The sequence below is a fragment of the Anomaloglossus baeobatrachus genome, chromosome 4, assembly GCF_048569485.1.
Source record: "Anomaloglossus baeobatrachus isolate aAnoBae1 chromosome 4, aAnoBae1.hap1, whole genome shotgun sequence".
Taxonomy (NCBI): Eukaryota; Metazoa; Chordata; class Amphibia; order Anura; family Aromobatidae; genus Anomaloglossus; species Anomaloglossus baeobatrachus.
In genome coordinates, this window is record NC_134356.1 from 682,948,939 (window position 1) to 682,974,835 (window position 25,897).

At 50.2% G+C, this 25,897-nt stretch overlaps 1 protein-coding gene across 1 annotated transcript in view; it reads right to left on the reverse strand.

Moving 5' to 3' along the window:
• Positions 1 to 915: 915 nt before the first annotated feature.
• The window catches only part of LOC142302129 (uncharacterized), a 40,788-nt gene continuing 15,806 nt past the window's right edge, over positions 916 to 25,897 (reverse strand). The window contains exons 2-6 of the mRNA XM_075343211.1: positions 15,473 to 15,579; positions 8,179 to 8,412; positions 6,867 to 6,994; positions 1,988 to 2,057; positions 916 to 1,642 (exon numbers count right to left, since the gene is read on the reverse strand). Coding sequence (XP_075199326.1) covers positions 1,496 to 1,642; positions 1,988 to 2,057; positions 6,867 to 6,994; positions 8,179 to 8,412; positions 15,473 to 15,579 — 686 coding nt within the window. The 3' untranslated portion in view covers positions 916 to 1,495. The remainder of the gene's footprint in view (positions 1,643 to 1,987; positions 2,058 to 6,866; positions 6,995 to 8,178; positions 8,413 to 15,472; positions 15,580 to 25,897) is intronic.

The following is a 25,897-nucleotide window of genomic DNA, read 5'->3' on the forward strand; positions in this document are numbered from 1 at the left end:
CATTAGAAGCAGGAAGTGTCAGTGTTTTCTCGCCCCTTAGACTCATTAGAAGCAGGAAGTGTCAGTGTTTTCTCGCCCCTTAGACTCATTAGAAGCAGGAAGTGTCAGTGTTTTCCCGCCCCTTAGACTCATTAGAAGCAGGAAGTGTCAGTGTTTTCCTGCCCCTTAGACTCATTAGAAGCAGGAAGTGTCAGTGTTTTTCCACCCCTTAGACTCATTAGAAGCAGGAAGTGTCAGTGTTTTCTCGCCCCTTAGACTCATTAGAAGCAGGAAGTGTCAGTGTTTTCCCGCCCCTTAGACTCATTAGAAGCAGGAAGTGTCAGTGTTTTCCTGCCCCCTAAAGACTCTTTTGAAGCAGGAAGTGTCAGTGTTTTCCCACCCCTTAGACTCATTAGAAGCAGGAAGTGTCAGTGTTTTCCCGCCCCTTAGACTCATTTGAAGCAGGAAGTGTCAGTGTTTTCCTGCCCCTTAGACTCATTAGAAGCAGGAAGTGTCAGTGTTTTCCTGCACCTTAGACTTAATAGAAGCAGGAAGTGTTAAAGTTTCGTTGTCCCTTAGATTTATTAGATGTAGATCATGTAAATGTTTTCCCACACTTAAGACTCATTAATAGCAGGAAGTTATTAGGATTTACAACAGATCCTGTAATTTAAAGGGGCAGGTCTTTCTTAAAGAAAGTTTGGATTGTTAGAGAATGCGGAGGAGGACATGGCTGTACTTGAAAGACACAAGTCTACGTCCATGTCTGCTATTGCAGATCTAGCTGTAATACCTGACCCAACCTGTGACCAGGAGTGGCGCTGTTTCTGGAAGCTTGCAGCCATGTTTTTCTAATTAGGAACGAGCCTGAATATGGAAAACTGATACGTTCGTGATCACACATAAGAGCGTAGAGGACGCAGATCGTTGTTCGGCGTGTATATAATGGAAGCGAGCGTATCTGACACTCGTTAATAAGATAATGAGCGGGTCACATAATTAAACTTGTCTCCGCTATAATTACACAAGGATGTTTCCTCTAAGACCTGATTACAGTAAATCACAGCTCCAGCATCATTACACAGGCGAAATCTATATATAATGTGATTTTATATCTTCCAGTCACATCCAGAGCTGCAATCACAATTCTGCTACTATCCTGTTAATTCTCAGGCTGCAGTAAACTCCTATTTAAGTGCTGCTCCCTGAACTGTGACCTGAGCCTGCTGCGGTGCATTGTGGGAGATGTAGTCCATATGTCTGGCACTGTGTAGGCATCACGTGTTGAAAAAAAAAATGCATTGTGAGTGCAGCTCTGGATATGATTGGAGCATAAGACATGATCAGGGAAATGGTGGAGCGCTGAGGGCCTCTAGTGGCGACAGAGTAAATTGCAGCATGCTGGAATTTGTAAAAAATGGTAAATACAGAAATAGAGAATAAAAATTACAAAATAAAAATATATATATATATATTTTTTCTTGGCTCCAGTATGGATAGGATGAGACCAAGAACTTTATAAAGAATCGCCATCCATTTCTGTCTGGACGGCGCAGTGGGCGAATCCAGGAGGTTTTCCGAGGCGAATTAACCGCAGGAGATAATCGGAGTGAAGGGCAGAGTCTGTCAAGTCGATAAATCGCTTGTAATTCAGCTGTAGCTCCTGTAACAAAAAAGAAAACTGAACAGTCTGTATTATACTTCAGAGCTGCATTCATAATTCTGCAGAGCTGAAATCGTTAATTATTCCCTGATCCTTCAGTTTCTTCTATTGTTGTACAGGAATCTAAAAGAAATGAGCACACATCCGATTCTAAGGATGCGTCTGTCAACAGCCTTGCTGACTGTTTCCATTAACAAACTGCAGAATTGTGAATGCAGCTCTGAAGTGAAATTCAGAATCTAACTGTAATTATTCAAAAGTAACAAACTGAAGCTCAGACTAGGATCTTATGACCTTCGGAGCTTACAATCTACGCCCTATGTATAGAGGTAAACAGTAAAATACCTTAAACTGACAGGCGTAGTCCTCCTTGTTCCGGATGACGCATTTCAGCTGCTCCTGTACGGTGCAAATCCTACCGGGAAGGAAATGCAGGCGCGGTATATAGTAAAGTGACACTACATACGTGTGTGTATATATATATATATGCACACACACACATTATATGTGTGTGTGTGTGTGTGTGTATATATGTATATATATATACAGGGCGGTCCAAAAGTAGGTGGACAGCATGTGTAATATGGTTTTCAAACATGGTGTAAAGCGAAACTGACTCAGTTGCCCTTAGCAACCAATCAGATTCCACCTTTCATTTTCCAAACAGCCTGTGAAGAATGAAAAGTGGAATCTGATTGGCTGCTAAGGGCAACTGAGTCAGTTTCACTTTACACCATGTTTGATAACCCTATTACACATACTGTCCACCTACTTTTGGACCACCCTGTATATAAATAAATATATATATATATATATATATATATATATATATATATATATATATATATATATATATATGTAGAGTACAGACCAAAAGTTTGGACACACCCTCTCATTCAAAGAGTTTTCTTTATTTTCAGGACTCTGAAAATTGTAGATTCACATTGAAGGAATCCAAACTATGAATTATCACATGTGGAATGAAATACTTAACAAAAAAGTGTGAAACAACTGAAAATATGTCTTATATTCTAGGTTCTTCACAGTAGCCACCTTTTGCTTTGATTACTGCTTTGCACACTCTTGGCATTCTCTTGATAAGCTTCAAGAGGTAGTCACCGGAAATGGTCTTCCAACAGTCTTGAAGGAGTTCCCAGAGATGCTTAGCACTTGTTGGCCCTTTTGTCTTCACTCTGCGGTCCAGCTCACCCCAAACCATCTCGATTGGGTTCAGGTCTGGTGACTGTGGAGACCAGGTCATCTGGCGTAGCATCCTATCACTCTCCTTCTTAGTCAAATAGCCCTTACACAGCCTGGAGGTGTGTCTGGGGTCATTGTCCTGTTGAAAAATAAATGATGGTCCAACTAAATGCAAACCGGATGGAATAGCATGCCGCTGCAAGATGCTGTGGTAGCCATGCTGGTTCAGTATGCCTTCAATTTTGAATAACTCCCCAACAGTGTCACCAGCAAAGCACCCCCCACACCATCACACCTCCTCCTCCATGCTTCACGGTGGGAACCAGCCATGTAGAGTCCATCCGTTCACCTTTTCTGCGTCACACAAAGACACGGTGGTTGCACCCAAAGATCTCAAATTTGGACTCATCAGACCAAAGCACAGATTTCCACTGATCTAATGTCCATTCCTTGTGTTCTTTAGCCCAAACAAGTCTCTTCTGCTTGTTGCCTGTCCTTAGCAGTGGTTTCCTAGCAGCTATTTTACCATTAAGGCTGCTGCATAAAGTCTCCTCTTAACAGTTGTTCTAGAGATGAGAAGGTGTGTCCAAACTTTTGGTCTGTACTATATATATATATATATATATATATATATATATATATATATATACAGTGCCTACAAGTAGTCTTCAACCCCCTGCAGATTTAGCAGGTTTGATAAGATGCAAATAAGTTAGAGCCTGCAAACTTCAAACAAGAGCAGGATTTATTAACAGATGCATAAATCTTACAAACCAACAAGTTATGTTGCTCAGTTAAATTTTAATAAATTTTCAACATAAAAGTGTGGGTCAATTATTATTCAGCCCCTAGGTGTAATATTTTGTGGAATAACCCTTGTTTGCAATTACAGCTAATAATCGTCTTTTATAAGACCTGATCAGGCCGGCACAGGTCTCTGGAGTTATCTTGGCCCTCTCCTCCATGCAGATCTTCTCCAAGTTATCTAGGTTCTTTGGGTGTCTCATGTGGACTTTAATCTTGAGCTCCTTCCACAAGTTTTCAATTGGGTTAAGGTCAGGAGACTGACTAGGCCACTGCAACACCTTGATTTTTTCCCTCTTGAACCAGGCCTTGGTTTTCTTGGCTGTGTGCTTTGGGTCGTTGTCTTGTTGGAAGATGAAATGACGACCCATCTTAAGATCCTTGATGGAGGAGCAGAGGTTCTTGGCCAAAATCTCCAGGTAGGCCGTGCTATCCATCTTCCCATGGATGCGGACCAGATGGCCAGGCCCCTTGGCTGAGAAACAGCCCCACAGCATGATGCTGCCACCACCATGCTTGACTGTAGGGATGGTATTCTTGGGGTCATATGCAGTGCCATCCAGTCTCCAAACGTCACGTGTGTGGTTGGCACCAAAGATCTCGATCTTGGTCTCATCAGACCAGAGAACCTTGAACCAGTCTGTCTCAGAGTCCTCCAAGTGATCATGAGCAAACTGTAGACGAGCCTTGACATGACGCTTTGAAAGTAAAGGTACCTTACGGGCTCGTCTGGAACGGAGACCATTGTGGTGGAGTACGTTACTTATGGTATTGACTGAAACCAATGTCCCCACTGCCATGAGATCTTCCCGGAGCTCCTTCCTTGTTGTCCTTGGGTTAGCCTTGACTCTTCGGACAAGCCTGGCCTCGGCACGGGTGGAAACTTTCAAAGGCTGTCCAGGCCGTGGAAGGCTAACAGTAGTTCCATAAGCCTTCCACTTCCGGATGATGCTCCCAACAGTGGAGACAGGTAGGCCCAACTCCTTGGAAAGGGTTTTGTACCCCTTGCCAGCCTTGTGACCCTCCACAATCCTGTCTCTGATGGCCTTGGAATGCTCCTTTGTCTTTCCCATGTTGACCAAGTATGAGTGCTGTTCACAAGTTTGGGGAGGGTCTTAAGGTGGCTTTACACACTGCAACATCGCAAACGACATCGCTGTAATGTCACCGGTTTTGTGACGTTATAGCGACCTCCCCAGCAACATTGCAGTGTGTGAAACACATCAGCGACCTGGCCCCTGCTGTGAAGTTGCTGATCACTACAAATCGTTCAGGACCATTCTTTGGTCCTTTGTGTCCCGCTGTGCAGCATGATCGCTAGAAAGTTTCAGTGTCTAAAGAGGACTTAAAACACTGGAAACGAGTTATGTGTCACAATGTCTGTCAATCACTATTCTCTGTCAGTCGGTCTCTCCCTCTCGGTCTCTCACTGGATCCAGCGGTGGATGCAGCGGTGGCCGCGGGTAACCTCAGTGACAGCTCAGCTGATCACGCTACTCACCGCCGCTCCGGTCAGCTCCACGCAGCAACTGAGGTGAGTAGCGCGATCAGCTGAGTTGTCACTGAGGTTACCCGCGGCCACCGCTGCATCCACTGCTGGATCCAGTGACAGCGGGTAACCTCAGTGACAGCTCAGCTGATCGCGCGGCTGTCTTCATTAGCTGCGTGGAGGTGACAGGAGCGGCGGTGTATTCTGCAGCTCCTGTCACCTGCATGCAGCAGAGCTGGAAGCGACGCTGGAGGTCCGTGGATTACGCCGGACATGGAGGCCTTTTTGGGGCTGATTAAATTAGTGATGAGGGAATTTGTTTGTGTTTTTTATTTCTAATAAAGGATTTTTCGGGTGTGTGTGTTTATTTACTGTAATTTACAGATTAATCATGGAAGGTATCTCATAGACGCCTGACATGATTAATCTAGGACTTATTGGCAGCTATGGGCTGCCAATAACTCCTTATTACCCTGATTTGCCAACGCACCAGGGCAAATCGGGAAGAGCCGGGTACAGTCCCAGAACTGTCGCATATAATGTATGCGGCAATTCTGGGCGGCTGTTGGCTGATATTGTTAGGCTGGGGGGCTCCCCATAACGTGGGGCTCCCCATCCTGAGAATACCAGCCTTCAGCCGTATGGCTTTATCTGGCTGGTATTAAAATTGGGGGGACCGCATGCCGTTTTTTTTAATTATTTAATTATTTATTTCACTGCACAGTATAGATACGCCCACCGGCTGCTGTGATTGGGTGCAGTGAGACACCTGTCACTCAGCGTGGAGGCGTGTCTCACTGCAACCAATCATAGGCGCCTGTGGGCGGGAAAAGTAGGGAATACGAAATTGTTTGATGAGCGGCCGGCTTTTTCAAAATAGTAAAAGCCGCCGGAGCAGTGTGAACGCCGTGCAGCGCCGCGCCGGGGAACGGTGAGTATGAGAGAGGAGGGGAAAATGACCGACAGACTGTGAGAGAGGGACAGAGATAGTGACGGACCGACAGAGAGAGAATAGAGACCGAGAGGGAGAGACCGACTGACAGAGAATAGTGATTGACAGACATTGTGACATCGCTCGTTTCCAGTGTTTGACTAGCTAGGTCGTTCTGCAGGTCCGGATCGCTGTTGCGTCGTTGGCCAGGTTTGCCTGTTTGACAGCTCACCAGAGACTCACCAGAGACTTTGTAGTGATCCCGGCCAGGTTGGGATCGCTGAAAGTCTCAGTGTGTAAAGGGGCCTTTAATTAGTCAGAAAAGGCTGGAAAAAGAGATAATTAATCCAAACATGTGAAGCTCATTGTTCTTTGTGCCTGAAATACTTCTTAATACTTTAGGGGAACCAAACAGAATTCTGGTGGTTTGAGGGGTTGAATAATAAATGACCCTCTGAATAAACTTTTCACAATTTAAAAAAAAAAATAAAAAAAGAAATAACATTCTTTTTTGCTGCATTTCACACTTCCAGGCTGATCTACAGTCCAAATGTCACAATGCCAAGTTATTCCGAATGTGTAAACCTGCTAAATCTGCAGGGGGTTGAATACTACTTGTAGGCACTGTACATATATACACTAGTCCTGTATATCCAGGGCAACTAAGCCTATAGTAAATCTAGCCACAAGACTCGAAATGCGTGATGTACTCCATAGGAATTAATGGTGAATCACCAACGTGGGGGCTACTGTATAGAGGCAGTCATGCCGTCTCAGGGTCAGGCATATGGAGGACATACTTATCCTGAAATGACTTCAGTTCCTCCTCATGCCGCTTTTTCAGTGACTCCCTCAGCAGCTCGGACTGTCTCCGCTCCTCGGCGATCGCTTCCGATACAGCTTCCTTCATACGCTCCTTGTAATATATCTGAGAATAAGCAGAGGTGGATGATAGGTACAGCAGTGTCACGGGTGTGTCATGGGTGACAGACAGTCCTGTGGTGTCCGGCTGAAGAAGGTCGCAGCGTTTGTCTGCACAAACTGCTCCCTGACCTTCTATTCTTCTTGCTGTGGTGTAAATGGTATCCTATGTATCTTCTCTGCTTGGGAGTTATCCCTTTCCTTTTAGGACCCTGCGGATATCCTCACCTTTCAGCTGTTAATCATCACTTCCCCTTGTGTCTTTAAATACCCACATTTCCCCTTGGTGTTGGCTGGTGATAGAGTTAATAACCTATACAGGCCTCGGATGCAAGCAGTCGGCTTGCATTCATCTGAAGATACATTGTCATTGCTTCTCTCGCCAAGTCTTCTTGGAGATAAGTTATTTGTTCACTTTCCCCTGGTTGTGCACCCTTTGTCTTCTCTAGAGCTTAGTGGGGTTGACTAAGTGCTCATTCCATCCATTCCCTACCTAGGGCCCAGTTCAGGGTCAGCCAGGGCCAGGTATCCTGCTCGGCGCATAGGTGTGGAAACTATCTTGGGTGGGCAGGGGAGCCAGGGGCTAGCGGTAGGCTTGGTTAGGGGTCACCTCCCACCCCTTCTCTAGACACAGGGTTTCCCTTCCCTGTCGCCGTACACGTGGTACTTTCACATGCCTAACGTGACAAGTAGTCCCCAGAGCTGTCAGTAATAGTGTAATTCTATCTAATAGGATCTATAGCTGATACAATGTATTAATCGGTACAGTGGGCAGGGGCGTGTACATGGAGGTGGAGTCATAATGAAGTCCCACCCCCGAGTTTCCGTTTCCACTCAATTCTGCCATTATTGAGGTCAGCAAATAAAAAAACAGGCATTTATCATCAACGTAGCCTGATTCCTGCTCTTAAATAAGAGCGGGGGATGTTTCCATCAATCTATGCACCATCCTGACCACTAGAGGTCATACTGCCCTGACCACTTATGTCTCTGCTGCGCTCTATGGCCCCTCTAAAAAAATTACTTTCACTCCTCAACTGTGGAAAACTGCATCTTTTTTTCTGAAGTGAATGGGACTGAGCTGCAATGCCACATACAACTATAAACTAGTGCGGCGCTGTTTTGAGGAAGATTTTTTTTTGGACACATTCTTCAGTCCCCACATTATTTTGGTACACACCAGGTTCTTACCTCTGCTGCCTCTTTCACTGCCCGTATCTCCCTCTCCTGTTCCCTCTCCGCCCGATTCTGCTCCTCCTGACGCGCTTCTTCCACAGCCACAGTGGACTCCGTCTTCCAGCTCCGCCGCACGTCCTCCATCTCCTTCTCCAGATCTTTCCGGATCCTTTGACGCAGAGTCTTTATTCGTTCCTCCTCTAGACGCTTGCGGTTGGTGGCGATCTCTGCCAGCTGTTTCTGAAAAGACTGGGGCACAGAATGACCCCAGAACAGGTACAGAGTGGGCACAGAACAGACAGAACAGGTACAGAGTGGGCACAGAACAGACAGAACAGGTACAGAGTGGGCACAGAACAGACAGAACAGGTACAGAGTGGGCACAGAACATACACAGAACAGGCACAGAACAGGCACAGAACAGGCACAGAACAGGCATAGAACAGGCATAGAACAGGCACAGAACAGGCACAAAACATACACAGAACAGGTACAGAACAGGCACAAAACAGACACAGAACAGGCACAGAACAGGCACAAAACATACACAGAACATACACAGAACAGGTATAGAATGAGCACAGAACAGGCACAGAACAGGCACAAAACAGACACAGAACATACACAGAACAGGTATAGAATGAGCACAGAACAGGCACGGAATGAGCAAAGAACGGGCACAGAATGAGCACAGAAAAGGCACGGAATTAGCACAGAACGGGCACAGAATGAGCACAGAACAGGCACAGAACAGGCACAGAACAGGCACAGATTGAGCACAGAACAGGCACAGAACAGGCACAGAACAGGCACAGATTGAGCACAGAACAGGCACAGAGTGGCACAGAAAAGACACAAAACATACACAGAACAGGCACAGAATGAGAACAGAATAAGTGTCACGCTCCCCGGGTCCTCTGCCCCGCTCCCCGGCTCACCTGCCACGCTGCCCGCTCCTCAGCCCCCGGATTCCGTCCGTCCCAGGCCCCCTGGTCCCCGATCCCGGCGCCCGACGGCTTCTCAGGACCTGGCCGGCTCTCCTGCGTCCTCCTCTCAGCCTCCTTCCCTGGCTTCTGGCACCCGGGCGGCGCGCATGCGCGTTAGGGCGCGCGCGCGGTCACTGACCCTTTCTTAAAGGGCCAGCGTCCATTAACAGGAAATGAGGTTGAACAGGTACTGGGTATAAAGGGGGTTATTGTCCAAGGGGGCGGGGCCTGATCTTCGTGTTCCCTGAGCTAGGAGTCAGGTCTCCTGGTGTTTATGTGCCTGTACTCACCTATCTCTCTTTGTAGAGCCGTACCTGCCTCGCCATCCAGTCAGCCGTATCCTGAACCCCGCACACTGTCCGTCTGCCATCTGACAGTCCGTACCATCTCGGATCCCTGCGGTGACCCGTCATCTCGCTCCTGAGGTTCCGGACCCCGCCTGATATCATCTCGGCTTCCGAACCTGAGCTACGTCACCAGGACTACCATCTGTGACTCCGTGGTCCCAGGGACTCCTCCGCTGCCTTCACTTGCACGGACTGTTCTGCTGCCCATCAGTGCTTCAGCTGCCGGACTCCCTACCACCATCTTCGAGTTCGGTCCAGTGGATCCACCTCCTGGGTCTGCCCGACCGCCCGGCCGTGACAGTAAGATCAGGCCATGGATCCCGCTGCAGCACTAGCGGCCTTGCAAGAGGAACTCCAACGTCAGCATGAAGTCCAGACCCGCATGTTGCAATTTATGACCTCCGTGGACACCCGCCTGTACACGTTACAAGCATCAATGACGCCTGCGGCACCCAGGTCCCCAGCTAGGCAAGCCATGGCTCCCGCACCAGTGGCAGCCTTTTCAGATGCTTCCCGTCTCCGTTTGGCGTCACCACCTCGTTATGCTGGAGATCCCAAGACCTGCAGGGGCTTCATAAACCAGTGTTCCCTTCATTTCACGCAGCTGCCACATCTGTTCGCCTCTGACCAAGCCAAGGTCGCCTTTATAATGTCTCATCTGGAGGGCGAGGCGCTGGCGTGGATGAACCCCTTGTGGGAGAAGGAGGACCCCATGACCAAGAACCTTCAAGACTTCCTGCAGGCCTTTCGCAGCACCTTCGACGAGCCGGGACGCGCCTCTGCGTCTGCTTCATCCCTCCTCCGCCTACGTCAAGGAACACTGACGGTGGGCCAATATGCCATCCGTTTCCGTACTTTGGCTTCTGAACTCGGGTGGAATAATGAGGCCCTGACAGCCGCCTTCTGGGAAGGACTCTCGAGTCGCATCAAGGATGAGTTGGCGGGCCGTGACGTGCCCTCCACCCTAGATGCCCTGATTGCCCTAGCCACTCGAGTGGACATTCGTTTCCAGGAACGCTCCAAAGAGCTGTATCGTGAGAGACGTGCAGTACGGCACTCCCCTCCTCCACAGAAGTCCTCTGTGCCTCACTCATCAACAGCTGGGATTCCTGTCCACGAGCCCATGCAGGTTGACCGAGTACGACAGTCTGACCAACGTAGAGCAGAGCGGCTCGCCAAAGGCCTCTGCTTTTACTGCGGAGAGGGCACTCATCTCTTACGCTCCTGTCCGGAAAGGCCGGGAAACTCCAAAGCCTAGGGTTGGTAGGAGAGGCCACCCTAGGTGCTGGGACTCTCTCAGACCCAGTTATGTGGACGGTACAAGTGTCAACAGGAGAGACGCGCTTCACGGCTGAGGCATACCTCGACTCCGGAGCAGCAGGCAATTTTATCCAGCAGGCCACGGTGGACAAGTACCAGCTGCCTGTTACTCCACTCAATAAGCCCCTAGTGATTGCCTCGGTGGATGGGAGACCCCTCTCTGATACCATCTCCTGGGTCACCAAGCCGGTGGAATTGCGTATAGGTGCTCTGCACACCGAGAACATCGCTCTCTACGTCCTTCCACACATGTCCCATCAAATCCTGCTGGGACTTCCTTGGTTGCGGACACACGAACCATCAGTCAGCTGGGGTACTGGCGAAATCACTCGTTGGGGCTCTGCCTGTCATGAGAGATGTCTAAAGTCCCTACAACCAATCCGACGTCCCCCGGCTCCAGAGAACCTACCGGAACTGCCCTCGGCCTATTGGTCCTTCGCGGACGTTTTTGACAAGAAGGAGTCTGAGGTACTTCCGCCACACCGTCCCTACGATTGCGCCATCGACCTGCTCCCAGGAACAACACCACCTCGAGGACGGATATATCCGTTGTCTCCAGCTGAAACCAGGGCCATGTCCACATACATCACGGAAAGCCTGGCAAAGGGATTCATCCGGAGATCCTCCTCTCCTGCGGGAGCAGGCTTCTTCTTCGTTAAGAAGAAAGAGGGTGACCTTCGCCCATGCATTGACTACCGGGGCTTGAATCAGATCACCATAAAAAACAAGTACCCCCTACCGCTCATCCCCGAATTGTTCGACCGGCTCAGAGGAGCCCGTGTGTTCACCAAACTGGATCTTCGGGGTGCCTACAACCTAGTTCGTATCCGCTCTGGGGACGAATGGAAGACCGCATTTAATACTCGCGACGGGCACTACGAATACTGCGTGATGCCCTTCGGTCTGTGTAACGCTCCTGCCGTATTCCAAGAACTGGTGAACGACATTTTCCGGGACCTCCTCTACCTCTGTGTAGTAGTTTATCTGGATGACATCCTTGTCTTCTCTCCGGACCTCCAGACCCACAGAGAGAACGTAAAGCTGGTTCTACAAAGACTGAGAGAGAATCGTCTCTACGCCAAATATGAGAAGTGCGTCTTTGAGCAGTCTTCTCTTCCTTTCCTGGGATACATCATCTCGGGTACTGGGTTGCAGATGGATCCAAAGAAGGTCTCCTCCATACTCAACTGGCCTCCCCCTTCTGGACTGAAGGCAATCCAACGGTTCCTGGGATTCGCCAACTACTACCGCCAGTTTATCCCGCACTTCTCCGCCCTGACTGCTCCTCTCTCCGCTTTGACCAAAAAGGAGGCTAAACCAAAGGACTGGTCACCTGCGGCCGACGCCGCGTTTTGCTCTTTGAAGCGAGCTTTCGCCTCCTCTCCTGTACTCCACCGACCGGAGTTAAACCGCCAGTTCACCTTGGAGGTGGATGCCTCCTCCTCAGGAGCCGGAGCAGTGCTCATGCAAAAATCCTCCTCCGGGAAGATGGTGACTTGCGGTTTCTTTTCTAAGAGCTTCTCAGCACCTGAACGGAATTACACCATCGGTGACCGAGAATTATTGGCGGTCAAACTAGCTCTGGAGGAGTGGCGTTACCTCCTGGAAGGAGCAGTGTACCCCGTGACCATCTACACGGACCACAAGAACCTGGAATACCTGCGGTCCGCTCAGCGACTGAACCCACGGCAAGCCAGGTGGTCCTTATTCTTTGCCAGGTTTGACTTCCAGCTCCACTTCCGACCCGCGGACAAGAATGTACGCGCCGATGCCTTGTCTAGGTCCCTCATGCCCATGGAGCAGGAGGAAGAGACTACCCAACCTATCATCCCTCCTAGCAAGATTGTTCCGGTGGCTCCCGTCACTCTGGCCCAAATACCACCCGGGAAGACCTATGTCTCGGAGACCGACAGGCTAAAAGTGTTACACTGGGGTCATGCCTCAAAAACAGCCGGCCATGCAGGCCAGAAGAGAACATGGGGTGCGATTGTACGCCATTACTGGTGGCCATCCCTTCGCACTGACGTCGCCGCCTTTGTCTCTGCCTGTTCCTCTTGTGCCAGGAACAAGACGCCCAAACACCTGCCCTATGGCCGTCTTCTGCCTCTACCGATACCCTCAGTTCCGTGGCAACACATAGCTATGGACTTTATTACGGACTTGCCATTGTCATCCGGACACACAGTCATATGGGTCGTGGTGGATCGGTTCTCTAAAATGGCCCATTTCGTCCCTATGGCTGGACTGCCCTCTGCTCAGGAACTCGCGGACGCCTATATACAACACATCTTCCGCTTGCATGGCTTTCCATTACACATCGTATCAGACAGAGGAACTCAGTTCACTTCCCGCTTCTGGAGGGCTCTCTGTAACCATCTGGGAGTGACTCTGGACTTTTCATCTGCATACCATCCTCAGTCTAATGGCCAGGTAGAGAGGGTCAATCAAATCTTGACCTCTTTCTTACGTCACTACGTCAATGCCCATCATGACGACTGGTCCGCCCTTCTACCTTGGGCTGAATTCTCCCACAACCACCACTTCAGTGAGTCGTCCTCCAGCTCTCCCTTCCATGTTGTCTACGGGCTTCAGCCTTCCATCCCATTGCCTGTATCCCCCTCTTCGGATGTCCCTGCTGCAGATACAGTAGCCCGTGACTTTGCAAACATTTGGGACTCTGTCAAATCGTCCCTTGGGCGTGCTTCCCTGCGGATGAAAAGACACGCCGACAAGAGACGTCTGGACCCTCCGTGTTTCTCTCCTGGAGACCTCGTCTGGCTTGCTTCCCAGTACGTCCGCCTGAAGATACCATCATACAAGCTGGGTCCTCGCTACATTGGGCCGTTTAAAGTTCTCAGCAAGATCAATGAGGTTTCCTACAAGCTACAGCTCCCGGCCACGATGAGGATACCCAACTCATTCCACGTCTCCCTGCTCAAGCCGGTTATCCTTGGTCCCTTCTCCGATGCTGCCAGTCCGGCCCCTCCACCTATTGCCGATGACGACATCTATGCGGTAAGGGATATCGTGGCCATGAAGACTGTTCGAGGTCGGCAGTTCTTCCTGGTGGACTGGGAAGGGTATGGTCCTGAGGATAGGTCTTGGGAGCCCAGGGAGAACGTGGGCACTCCTCTTATCCGTGCCTTCATGTCCCGGTTGCGGGGTGGGGGGCGTGGGGGGGGGGTACTGTCACGCTCCCCGGGTCCTCACCCCCGCTCCCCGGCTCACCTGCCACGCTGCCCGCTCCTCAGCCCCCGGATTCCGTCCGTCCCAGGCCCCCTGGTCCCCGATCCCGGCGCCCGACGGCTTCTCAGGACCTGGCCGGCTCTCCTGCGTCCTCCTCTCAGCCTCCTTCCCTGGCTTCTGGCACCCGGGCGGCGCGCATGCGCGTTAGGGCGCGCGCGCGGTCACTGACCCTTTCTTAAAGGGCCAGCGTCCATTAACAGGAAATGAGGTTGAACAGGTACTGGGTATAAAGGGGGTTATTGTCCAAGGGGGCGGGGCCTGATCTTCGTGTTCCCTGAGCTAGGAGTCAGGTCTCCTGGTGTTTATGTGCCTGTACTCACCTATCTCTCTTTGTAGAGCCGTACCTGCCTCGCCATCCAGTCAGCCGTATCCTGAACCCCGCACACTGTCCGTCTGCCATCTGACAGTCCGTACCATCTCGGATCCCTGCGGTGACCCGTCATCTCGCTCCTGAGGTTCCGGACCCCGCCTGATATCATCTCGGCTTCCGAACCTGAGCTACGTCACCAGGACTACCATCTGTGACTCCGTGGTCCCAGGGACTCCTCCGCTGCCTTCACTTGCACGGACTGTTCTGCTGCCCATCAGTGCTTCAGCTGCCGGACTCCCTACCACCATCTTCGAGTTCGGTCCAGTGGATCCACCTCCTGGGTCTGCCCGACCGCCCGGCCGTGACAATAAGCAAGGCAACAGAGCGGGTACAGAACAGGCACAGAACAGGCAACAGATCGGGCACAGAACAGGCACAGAATGAGCACAGAACAGGCACAGAGCAGGCAAAAGAGCGGGCACAGAACAGGCACAGAGCTAGCACAGAACAAGCACAGATCAGGCACAGAACAAGAACAGAATGAGCACAGAGCAGACACAGGACAGGCACAGAGCGGGCACAGAACAGGCACAGAATAAGCACAGAGTGGGCACAGAACAGGCACAGAACAGGTAACAGAGCAGACAAAGAATGGGCACAGGCACAGAGGGGGCACAGCACAGACACAGAATGGGCACAGGCACAGAGGGGGCACAGCACAGACACAGAATGGGCACAGGCACAGAGGGGGCACAGCACAGACACAGAATGGGCACAGGCACAGAGGGGGCACAGCACAGACACAGAATGGGCACAGGCACAGAGGGGGCACAGCACAGGCACAGAGGGGGCACAGCACAGGCACAGAGGGGGCACAGCACAGGCACAGAGGGGGCACAAAGTGGGAACAGTCGGCAGAGAATGGACACAGAACATTTGACAATTTTATGTACTTTTTCCATACAAAGGTTAATGGTGGCTTTTGCCTCATGTCCGGTGATGTTGCCCCGTGTATATATAACGCCCCCTGTGCTGTGCCCTGAGCTGGCGCTGTGGCACTGTCTGGCGGGTGCTCGTCTCGTGGTGCTGGTGGTTCTTACCTCCTTCTGGTCTTTTATCGCCTCCTCCTTTTCCCGCACCACTTTGGTAATGGCGGCTCGCAGGTCGGTACAAGTCTCGCACGGTACACCGGGCACAAATTTGGTTTCTGAAAAAAAAGGTTTTGAACTTAAAATATCATCTAAGAAAAAATCTATATATATAATTGCCTTATTCTGTCTGTCTGTCTTGCTCCAAAATTGTGTCACCGTGACAGTGTCCTTAGAGTGACAACTGTCGGATTGGCCGCTGGGCTCGGCCTGGCCCCGCCCCCTGCATGGATTGGCCGCTCGCCTCGGCCTGGCCCCGCCCCCCGCATGGATTGGCCGCTCGCCCTGGCCCTCCGCATGCATCGCCCGCTCTAGCGTACACCGGCTCCTGGTACACATGTGCAGGGAGTCGGCATACGCTGACACCTCGCCCGCTCAGCCCCGCCCCCGGCACACGTTGCCACGCTCGGACCCGCCCCCGGCGGCCCCAGCATGGGGGATGGAGCACGATCGGGGGTGTGCAGCATGGAGGATGGAGCACGATGGGGGGTGCGCAGCATGGGGGATGGAGCACGATGGGGGGTGCGCAGCATGGGGGATGGAGCACGATGAGGGGTGCGCAGCATGGTGGATGGAGCACGATGAGGGGTGCGCAGCATGGGGGATGGAGCACGATGAGGGGTGCGCAGCATGGGGGATGGAGCACGATGGGGGGTGCGCAACATGGAGGATGGAGCACAATGGGGGTGCGCAGAATGGAGAATGGAGCACGATGGGGGGTGTGCAGCATGGGGGATGGAGCATGATGGGGGGTGTGCAGCATGGGGGATGGAGCATGATGGGGGGTGCGCAGCATGGGGGATGGAGCACGATCGGGGGTGCGCAGCATGGGGGATGGAGCACGATGGGGGGTGCGCAGCATGTCGGATGGAGCACGATGGGGGGGTTTGCAGCATGGGGGATGGAGCACAATGGGGGGTGCGCAGCATGGGGGATGGAGTACAATAGGGGGTGCGCAGCATGGGGGATGGAGCACGATGGGGGGTTGGCAGCATGGGGGATGAAGCATGATGGGGGGTGCGCAGCATGGGGGATGGAACACGATGGGAGGTGCGCAGCATGGGGGATGGAGCACGATGAGGGGTGCACACCTCCCCCCAAAACACACACACACACCGCCACACGCGCACCGCACAACACACCACACACACACTGGGAACCACAAACACCGCCCTACACAGACACCCACACACACAGACAACACCCAACACACAAACACCGCGGCACACACAAATATATGCACATACCGCACAACACACACATTGCACAAAACATACCTCCCCCCAAAACACACACACCCCACACCCACACAAACCGCGCAACACACACAGCACCACACACACACAACACTGCAGACACACAGCGCTCCACAAACAACGCAACACACAAACAACACCGCTCTCACCCCCCCACCCAGAACATGTACAGCGCCTACACAAACACTGGCAACTACACACAACAACATCTATATATATATATAACAAAAATCATACATTAACTAAACTATACGTATATTCTAGAATACCCGATGCGTAGAATCGGGCCACCTTCTAGTATGTATATATTTACAGGGGAACACAGCGCCTTCCGATCATGGCATCCGTACAATGCCCTGCTAAGCTGAAGCATTGTGCAGAAATGCACCCAAACATGAGACCCCCAAACTGCCAAGAGGAGGAGTGAAGAAGAGAGCTCCGCCCCCCTGACCTCTGCCCGGACTACCCCTGTCAGTAAGGAGTCAGGAAGGGTCACATGACTCTTCCCAGCTTCAATGGCTGAAGACTCCTTAGATGGCATGGACATAGATTTTCTATTATTTTTAGAGAAAATCCCTTTAAATTTAAAGGAGAAGTGACCCCCTAAATTAAAGAGGTTGTAAAGCAGCGTTCAGGGTGCTGGGAAAGCTGGGTGATCCTGACGCTGTGTCTATGAGCATACAATGTGTCCAGGGATCGGGGCTCCTCATTTACGAGTGTGAACGAGCGGCTCCATAAAACGCCCTGTGTAAATGTTTTCGCCTTTTTATTTGCACAGTCAGGATTCCTTTTGTGTCCCATAAAACAAACTCTTGACCTCTGACCTGTCACCGGTCCTAGGGTCAGAAATGTCAAGAATTCTCGCCTCCCCCCAAGGAAGAGGCAGGACGGTCAAGAGAGAAGTCACCAAGATGGCGGCTGCAGATGTTTTCTACACAGTGACTGAAGCAAAATCCTCAGCAGCACAGAGTATTTTAGCAAAAATGTAAACGAATCTTGAGGGGTGGTGCCCGGACTGAGGGTTACTGGTCTGCTGGAAGGTCACAGCCTGGGAAATACATAGTGGAAAACGCAGATTACTTTCAGCAGCACAGAGGATTTCAGGAGATGACCGTATCAATCTAGTGCAGAGATATCAATCGCAAATACAAAGAGCGCCAAAGTTAAAAACATGGACAAAGTCGAGGGTCAACCTAGACGCAGGCCCCACATAGCTCTCCATACAGAATAATGGGCCCCACATAGCTCTCCATACAGAATAATGGGCCCCACATAGCTCTCCATACAGAATAATGCACCCCACATAGCCCTCCATACAGAATAATGGGCCCCACATAGCCCTCCATACAGAATAATGTGCCCCACATAGCCCTCCATACAGAATAATGTGCCCCACATAGCCCTCCATACAGAATAATGGCCCCACATAGCCCTCCATACAGAATAATGTGCCCCACATAGCCCTCCATACAGAATAATGTGCTCCACATAGCTCTCCATACAGAATAATGCACCCCACATAGCCCTCCATACAGAATAATGGGCCCCACATAGCTCTCCATACAGAATAATGGGCCCCACATAGCCCTCCATACAGAATAATGTCCCCACATAGCCCTCCATACAGAATAATGGGCCCCACATAGCCCCCCATACAGAATAATGGCCCCCACATAGCCCTCCATACAGAATAATGGACCCCACATAGCCCTCCAAACAGAATAATGGACCCCACATAGCCCTTCATACAGAATAATGAGCTCCACATAGCCCTCCATACAGAATAATGGGCCCCACATAGCCCCCCATACAGAATAATGGCCCCCACATAGCCCTCCATACAGAATAATGGACCCCACATAGCCCTCCAAACAGAATAATGGGCCCCACATAGCCTTCCATACAGAATAATGAGCTCCACATAGCCCTCCATACAGAATAATGTGCCCACATAGCCCTCCATACAGAATAATGGGCCCCACATAGCCCTCCATACAGAATAATGGGCCCCACATAGCCCTCCATACAGAATAATGTGCCCCACATAGCCCTCCATACAGAATAATGGGCCCCACATAGCCCTCCATACAGAATAATGGGCCCCACATAGCCCTCCATACAGAATAATGGGCCCCACATAGTCCTCCATACAGAATACTGGGCCCCACATAGCCCTCCATACAGAATAATGGGCCCCACATAGCCTTCCATACAGAATACTGGGCCCCACATAGCCTTCCATACAGAATAATGGGCCCCACATAGCCTTCCATACAGAATAATGGACCCCACATAGCTCTCTATACAGAATAATGGGCCCCACATAGCCCTCCATACAGAATAATGGGCCCACATAGCCCTCCATACAGAATAATGGGCCCCACATATCCCTCCATACAGAATAATGGGCCCCACATAGCCCTCCATACAGAATAATGGGCCCCACATATCCCTCCATACAGAATAATGGGCCCCACATAGCTCTCCATACAGAATAATGGGCCCCACATAGCCCTCCATACAGAATAATGGGCCCCACATAGCCTTCCATACAGAATAATTGGCCCCACATAGCCTTCCATACAGAATAATGGACCCCACATAGTTCTCTATTCAGAATAATGGGCCCCACATAGCCCTCCATACAGAATAATGGGCCCACATAGCCCTCCATACAGAATAATGGGCCCCACATATCCCTCCATACAGAATAATGGCCCCCACATAGCCCTCCATACAGAATAATGGCCCCCACATAGCCCTCCATACAGAATAATGGGCCCACATAGCCCTCCATACAGAATAATGGGCCCCACATAGCCCTCCATACAGAATAATGGCCCCACATAGCCCTCCATACAGAATAATGGGCCCCACATAGCCCTCCATACAGAATAATGGGCCCCACATAGCCCTCCATACAGAATAATGGCTCCACATAGCCCTCCATACAGAATAATGGCTCCACATAGCCCTCCGTACAGAATAATGGACCCCACATAGCCCTCCGTACAGAATAATGGGCTCCACATAGTCCTCCATACAGAATAATGGGCTCCACATAGCCCTCCATACAGAATAATGGCCCCACATAGCCCTCCATACAGAATAATGGGCCTCACATAGCCCTCCATACAGAATAATGGGCCCCACATAGTCCTCCATACAGAATAATGTAATCCACATAGCCCTCCATACAGAATAATGGCTCCACATAGCCCTCCATACAGAATAATGTGCCCCACATAGTCCTCCATACAGAATAATGAGCCCCACATAGCTCTCCATACAGAATAATGGGCCCCACATAGCCCTCCATACAGAATAATGGGCCCCACATAGTCCTCCATACAGAATAATGGGCCCCACATAGCCCTCCATACAGAATAATGGGCCCACATAGCCCTCCATACAGAATAATGGCTCCACATAGCCCTCCATACAGAATAATGGCCCCCACATAGCCCTCCATACAGAATAATGGGTCCCACATAGCCCTCCATACAGAATAATGGGCCCACATAGCCCTCCATACAGAATAATGGGCTCCACATAGCCCTCCATACAGAATAATGGACCCCACATAGCCCTCCATACAGAATAATGGGCCCCACATAGCCCTCCATACAGAATAATGGGCTCCACATAGTCCTCCATACAGAATAATGTGCCCCACATAGCCCTCCATACAGTATAATGTACCCACATAGCCCTCCATACAGAATAATGGGCCCCACATAGCCCTCCATACAGAATAATGGGCTCCACATAGTCCTCCATACAGAATAATGTGCCCCACATAGCCCTCCATACAGTATAATGTACCCACATAGCTCTCCATACAGAATAATGGGCCCCACATAGTCCTCCATACAGAATAATGAGCCCCACATAGTCCTCCATACAGAATAATGCACCCCACATATCCCTCCATACAGAATAATGTACCCACATAGCCCTCCATACAGAATAATGGGCTCCACATAGCCCTCCATACAGAATAATGGGCCTCACATAGCCCTCCATACAGAATAATGTACCCACATAGCACGCCATACAGAATAATGGGCTCCACATAGCCCTCCATACAGAATAATGTACCCACATAGCACGCCATACAGAATAATGGGCTCCACATAGCTCTCCATACAGAATAATGGGCCCCACATAACCCTCCATACAGAATAATGGGACCCACATAGCCCTCCATACAGAATAATGGGCCCCACATAGCCCTCCATACAGAATAATGGGACCCACATAGCCCTCCATACAGAATAATGGGCGCCACATAGCCCTCCATACAGAATAATGGCCCCCACATAGTCCTCTATACAGAATAATGGCCCCCACATAGCCCTCCATACAGAATAATGGCCCCACATAGTCCTCCATACAGAATAATGGCCCCACATAGTCCTCCATACAGAATAATGGGCCCCACATAGTCCTCCATACAGAATAATGGGCCCCACATAGCCCTCCATACAGAATAATGGCTCCACATAGCCCTCCATACAGAATAATGTACCCCACATAGCCCTCCATACAGAATAATGGGCCTCACATAGCCCTCCATACAGAATAATGTGCCCCACATAACCCTCCATACTGAATAATGGCACCACATAGCCCTCCATACAGAATAATGGCCCCACATAGACCTCCATACAGAATAATGGCCCCACATAGACCTCAATACAGAATAATGGGCCTCACATAGCCCTCCATACAGAATAATGGCCCCACATAGACCTCCATACAGAATAATGTGCCCCACATAACCCTCCATACTGAATAATGGCCCCACATAGTCCTCCATACAGAATAATGGCCCCACATAGTCCTCCATACAGAATAATGGCCCCACATAGTCCTCCATACAGAATAATGGGCCCCACATAGCCCTCCATACAGAATAATGGCCCCACATAGTCCTCCATACAGAATAATGGCCCCACATAGACCTCCATACAGAATAATGGGACCCACATAGCCCTCCATACAGAATAATAGCCCCACATAGCCCTCCATACAGAATAATGGGGCCCACATAGCCCTCCATACAGAATAATGGCCCCACATAGACCTTCATACAGAATAATGGGCCCCACATAGTCCTCCATACAGAATAATGGGCCCCACATAGCCCTCCATACAGAATAATGTGCCCCACATAGACCTCCATACAGAATAATGGGCCCCACATAGCCCTCCATACAGAATAATGGCCCCACATAGTCCTCCATACAGAATAATGGGCCCCACATAGACCTCCATACAGAGTAATGTGCCCCACATAGACCTCCATACAGAATAATGGGCCCCACATAGTCCTCCATACAGAATAATGGGCCCCACATAGCCCTCCATACAGAATAATGGGCCCCACATAGTCCTCCATACAGAATAATGGCCCCACATAGTCCTCCATACAGAATAATGGGCCCCACATAGCCCTCCATACAGAATAATGGGCCCCACATAGCCCTCCATACAGAATAATGGGCCCCACATAGTCCTCCATACAGAATAATGGCCCCACATAGTCCTCCATACAGAATAATGGGCCCCACATAGCCCTCCATACAGAATAATGGCCCCACATAGTCCTCCATACAGAATAATGTGCCCCACATAGACCTCCATACAGAATAATGGGCCCCACATAGTCCTCCATACAGAATAATGGGCCCCACATAGCCCTCCATACAGAATAATGGGCCCCACATAGTCCTCCATACAGAATAATGGACCCCACATAGTCCTCCATACAGAATAATGTGCACCACATAGCCCTCCATACAGAATAATGTGCCCCACATAGTCCTCCATACAGAATAATGGCCCCACATAGCCCTCCATACAGAATAATGTGCCCCACATAGTCCTCCATACAGAATAATGGCCCCACATAGCCCTCCATACAGAATAATGTGCACCACATAGCCCTCCATACAGAATAATGTGCCCCACATAGCCCTCCATACAGAATAATGGCTCCACATAGCTCTCTATACAGAATAATGGGCCCCACATAGCCCTCCATACAGAATAATGGGCCCCACATAGTCCTCCATACAGAATAATAGGCCCCACATAGCCCTCCATACAGAATAATGGGCCCCACATAGCCCTCCATACAGAATAATGTGCCCCACATAGTCCTCCATACAGAATAATGGCCCCACATAGCCCTCCATACAGAATAATGTGCCCCACATAGTCCTCCATACAGAATAATGGCCCCACATAGCCCTCTATACAGAATAATGGGCCCCACATAGCCCTCCATACAGAATAATGGGCCCCACATAGCCCTCCATACAGAATAATGGGCCCCACATAGCCCTCCATACAGAATAATGGGCCCCACATAACCCTCCATACAGAATAATGGCCACACATAGCCTTCCATACAGAATAATGTGCTCCACATAGCCCTCCATACAGAATAATGGGCCCCACATAGCCCTCCATACAGAATAATGGGCCCCACATAGAACTCCATACAGAATAATGTGCCCCACATAGCCCTCCATACAGAATAATGGACCCCACATAGCCCTCCATACAGAATAATGGGCCCCACATAGCCCTCCATACAGAATAATGGACCCCACATAGCCCTCCATACAGAATAATGGCTCCACATAGCCCTCCATACAGAATAATGGCTCCACATAGTCCTCCATACAGAATAATGTGCCCCACATAGTCCTCCATACAGAATAATGGGCCCCACATAGCCCTCCATACAGAATAATGGCTCCACATAGTCCTCCATACAGAATAATGTGCCCCACATAGTCCTCCATACACAATAATGGGCCCCACATAGCCCTCCATACAGAATAATGGCTCCACATAGCCCTCCATACAGAATAATGGCTCCACATAGCCCCCCATACAGAATAATGGGCCTCACATAGCCCTCCATACAGAATAATGGCTCCACATAGCCCTCCATACAGAATAATGGGCCCACATAGCCCTCCATACAGAATAATGTGCCCCACATAGTCCTCCATACACAATAATGGGCCCCACATAGCCCTCCATACAGAATAATGGCTCCACATAGCCCTCCATACAGAATAATGGCTCCACATAGCCCCCCATACAGAATAATGGGCCTCACATAGCCCTCCATACAGAATAATGGCTCCACATAGCCCTCCATACAGAATAATGGGCCCACATAGCCCTCCATACAGAATAATGGGCCCCACATAGTCCTCCATACAGAATAATGGGCCCCACATAGTCCTCCATACAGAATAATGGGCCCCACATAGTCCTCCATACAGAATAATGGGCCCCACATAGTCCTCCATACAGAATAATGGGCCCCACATAGCCCTCCATACACAATAATGGGCCCCACATAGCCCTCCATACACAATAATGGACCCCACATAGCCCTCCATACAGAATAATGGGCCCCACATAACCCTCCATACAGAATAATGGGCCCCACATAACCCTCCATACACAATAATGGACCCCACATAGCCCTCCATACACAATAATGGACCCCACATAGCCCTCCATACAGAATAATGGACCCCACATAATCCTCCATACAGAATAATGGGCCCCACATAGCCCTCCATACACAATAATGGACCCCACATAGCCCTCCATACACAATAATGGACCCCACATAGCCCTCCATACAGAATAATGGACCCCACATAATCCTCCATACAGAATAATGGGCCCCACATAGCCCTCCATACACAATAATGGACCCCACATAGCCCTCCATACACAATAATGGACCCCACATAGCCCTCCATACAGAATAATGGACCCCACATAATCCTCCATACAGAATAATGTGCCCCACATAGCCCTCCATACACAATAATGGACCCCACATAGCCCTCCATACACAATAATGGACCCCACATAGCCCTCCATACAGAATAATGGACCCCACATAATCCTCCATACAGAATAATGGGCCCCACATAGCCCTCCATACACAATAATGGACCCCACATAGCCCTCCATACACAATAATGGACCCCACATAGCCCTCCATACAGAATAATGGACCCCACATAATCCTCCATACAGAATAATGTGCCCCACATAGCCCTCCATACAGAATAATGGCCTCACATAGGCCTCCATACACAATAATGGACCCCACATAGCCCTCCATACAGAATAATGGACCCCACATAATCCTCCATACAGAATAATGTGCCCCACATAGCCCTCCATACAGAATAATGGCCTCACATAGTCCTCCATACAGAATAATGTCCCCACATAGCCCTCCATACAGAATAATGGGCTCCACATAGTCCTCCATACAGAATAATGGGCCCCACATAGTCCTCCATACAGGATAATGGACCCCACATAGCCCTCCATACAGAATAATGTACCCCACATAGCCCTCCATACAGAATAATGGGCCTCACATAGCCCTCCATACAGAATAATGGGCCCCACATAGCCCTCCATACAGAATAATGGGCTCCACATAGTCCTCCATACAGAATAATGGGCCCCACATAGTCCTCCATACAGGATAATGGACCCCACATAGCCCTCCATACAGAATAATGTACCCCACATAGCCCTCCATACAGAATAATGGGTCCCACATAGCCCTCCATACAGAATAATGGACCCCACATAGCCCTCCATACAGAATAATGGGCCTCACATAGTCCTCCATACAGAATAATGGCCCCACATAGCCCTCCATACAGAATAATGGACCCCACATAGCCCTCCGTACAGAATAATGTACCCCACATAGCCCTCCATACAGAATAATGGGCCCCACATAGGCCTCCATACAGAATAATGTGCCCCACATAGCCCTCCATACACAATAATGGGCCCCACATAGCCCTCCATACACAATAATGGGCCCCACATAGCCCTCCATACACAATAATGGGCCCCACATAGCCCTCCATACACAATAATGGACCCCACATAGCCCTCCATACAGAATAATGGACCCCACATAATCCTCCATACAGAATAATGGCCCCTTATAGCCCCCATACAGTATAATCAGCCTGTGGGCCGGAGTGTGACGTAGAGGAAGGTTACAGACTGAAGGTCACATGGTGGAAGGATCCGGCTCTCC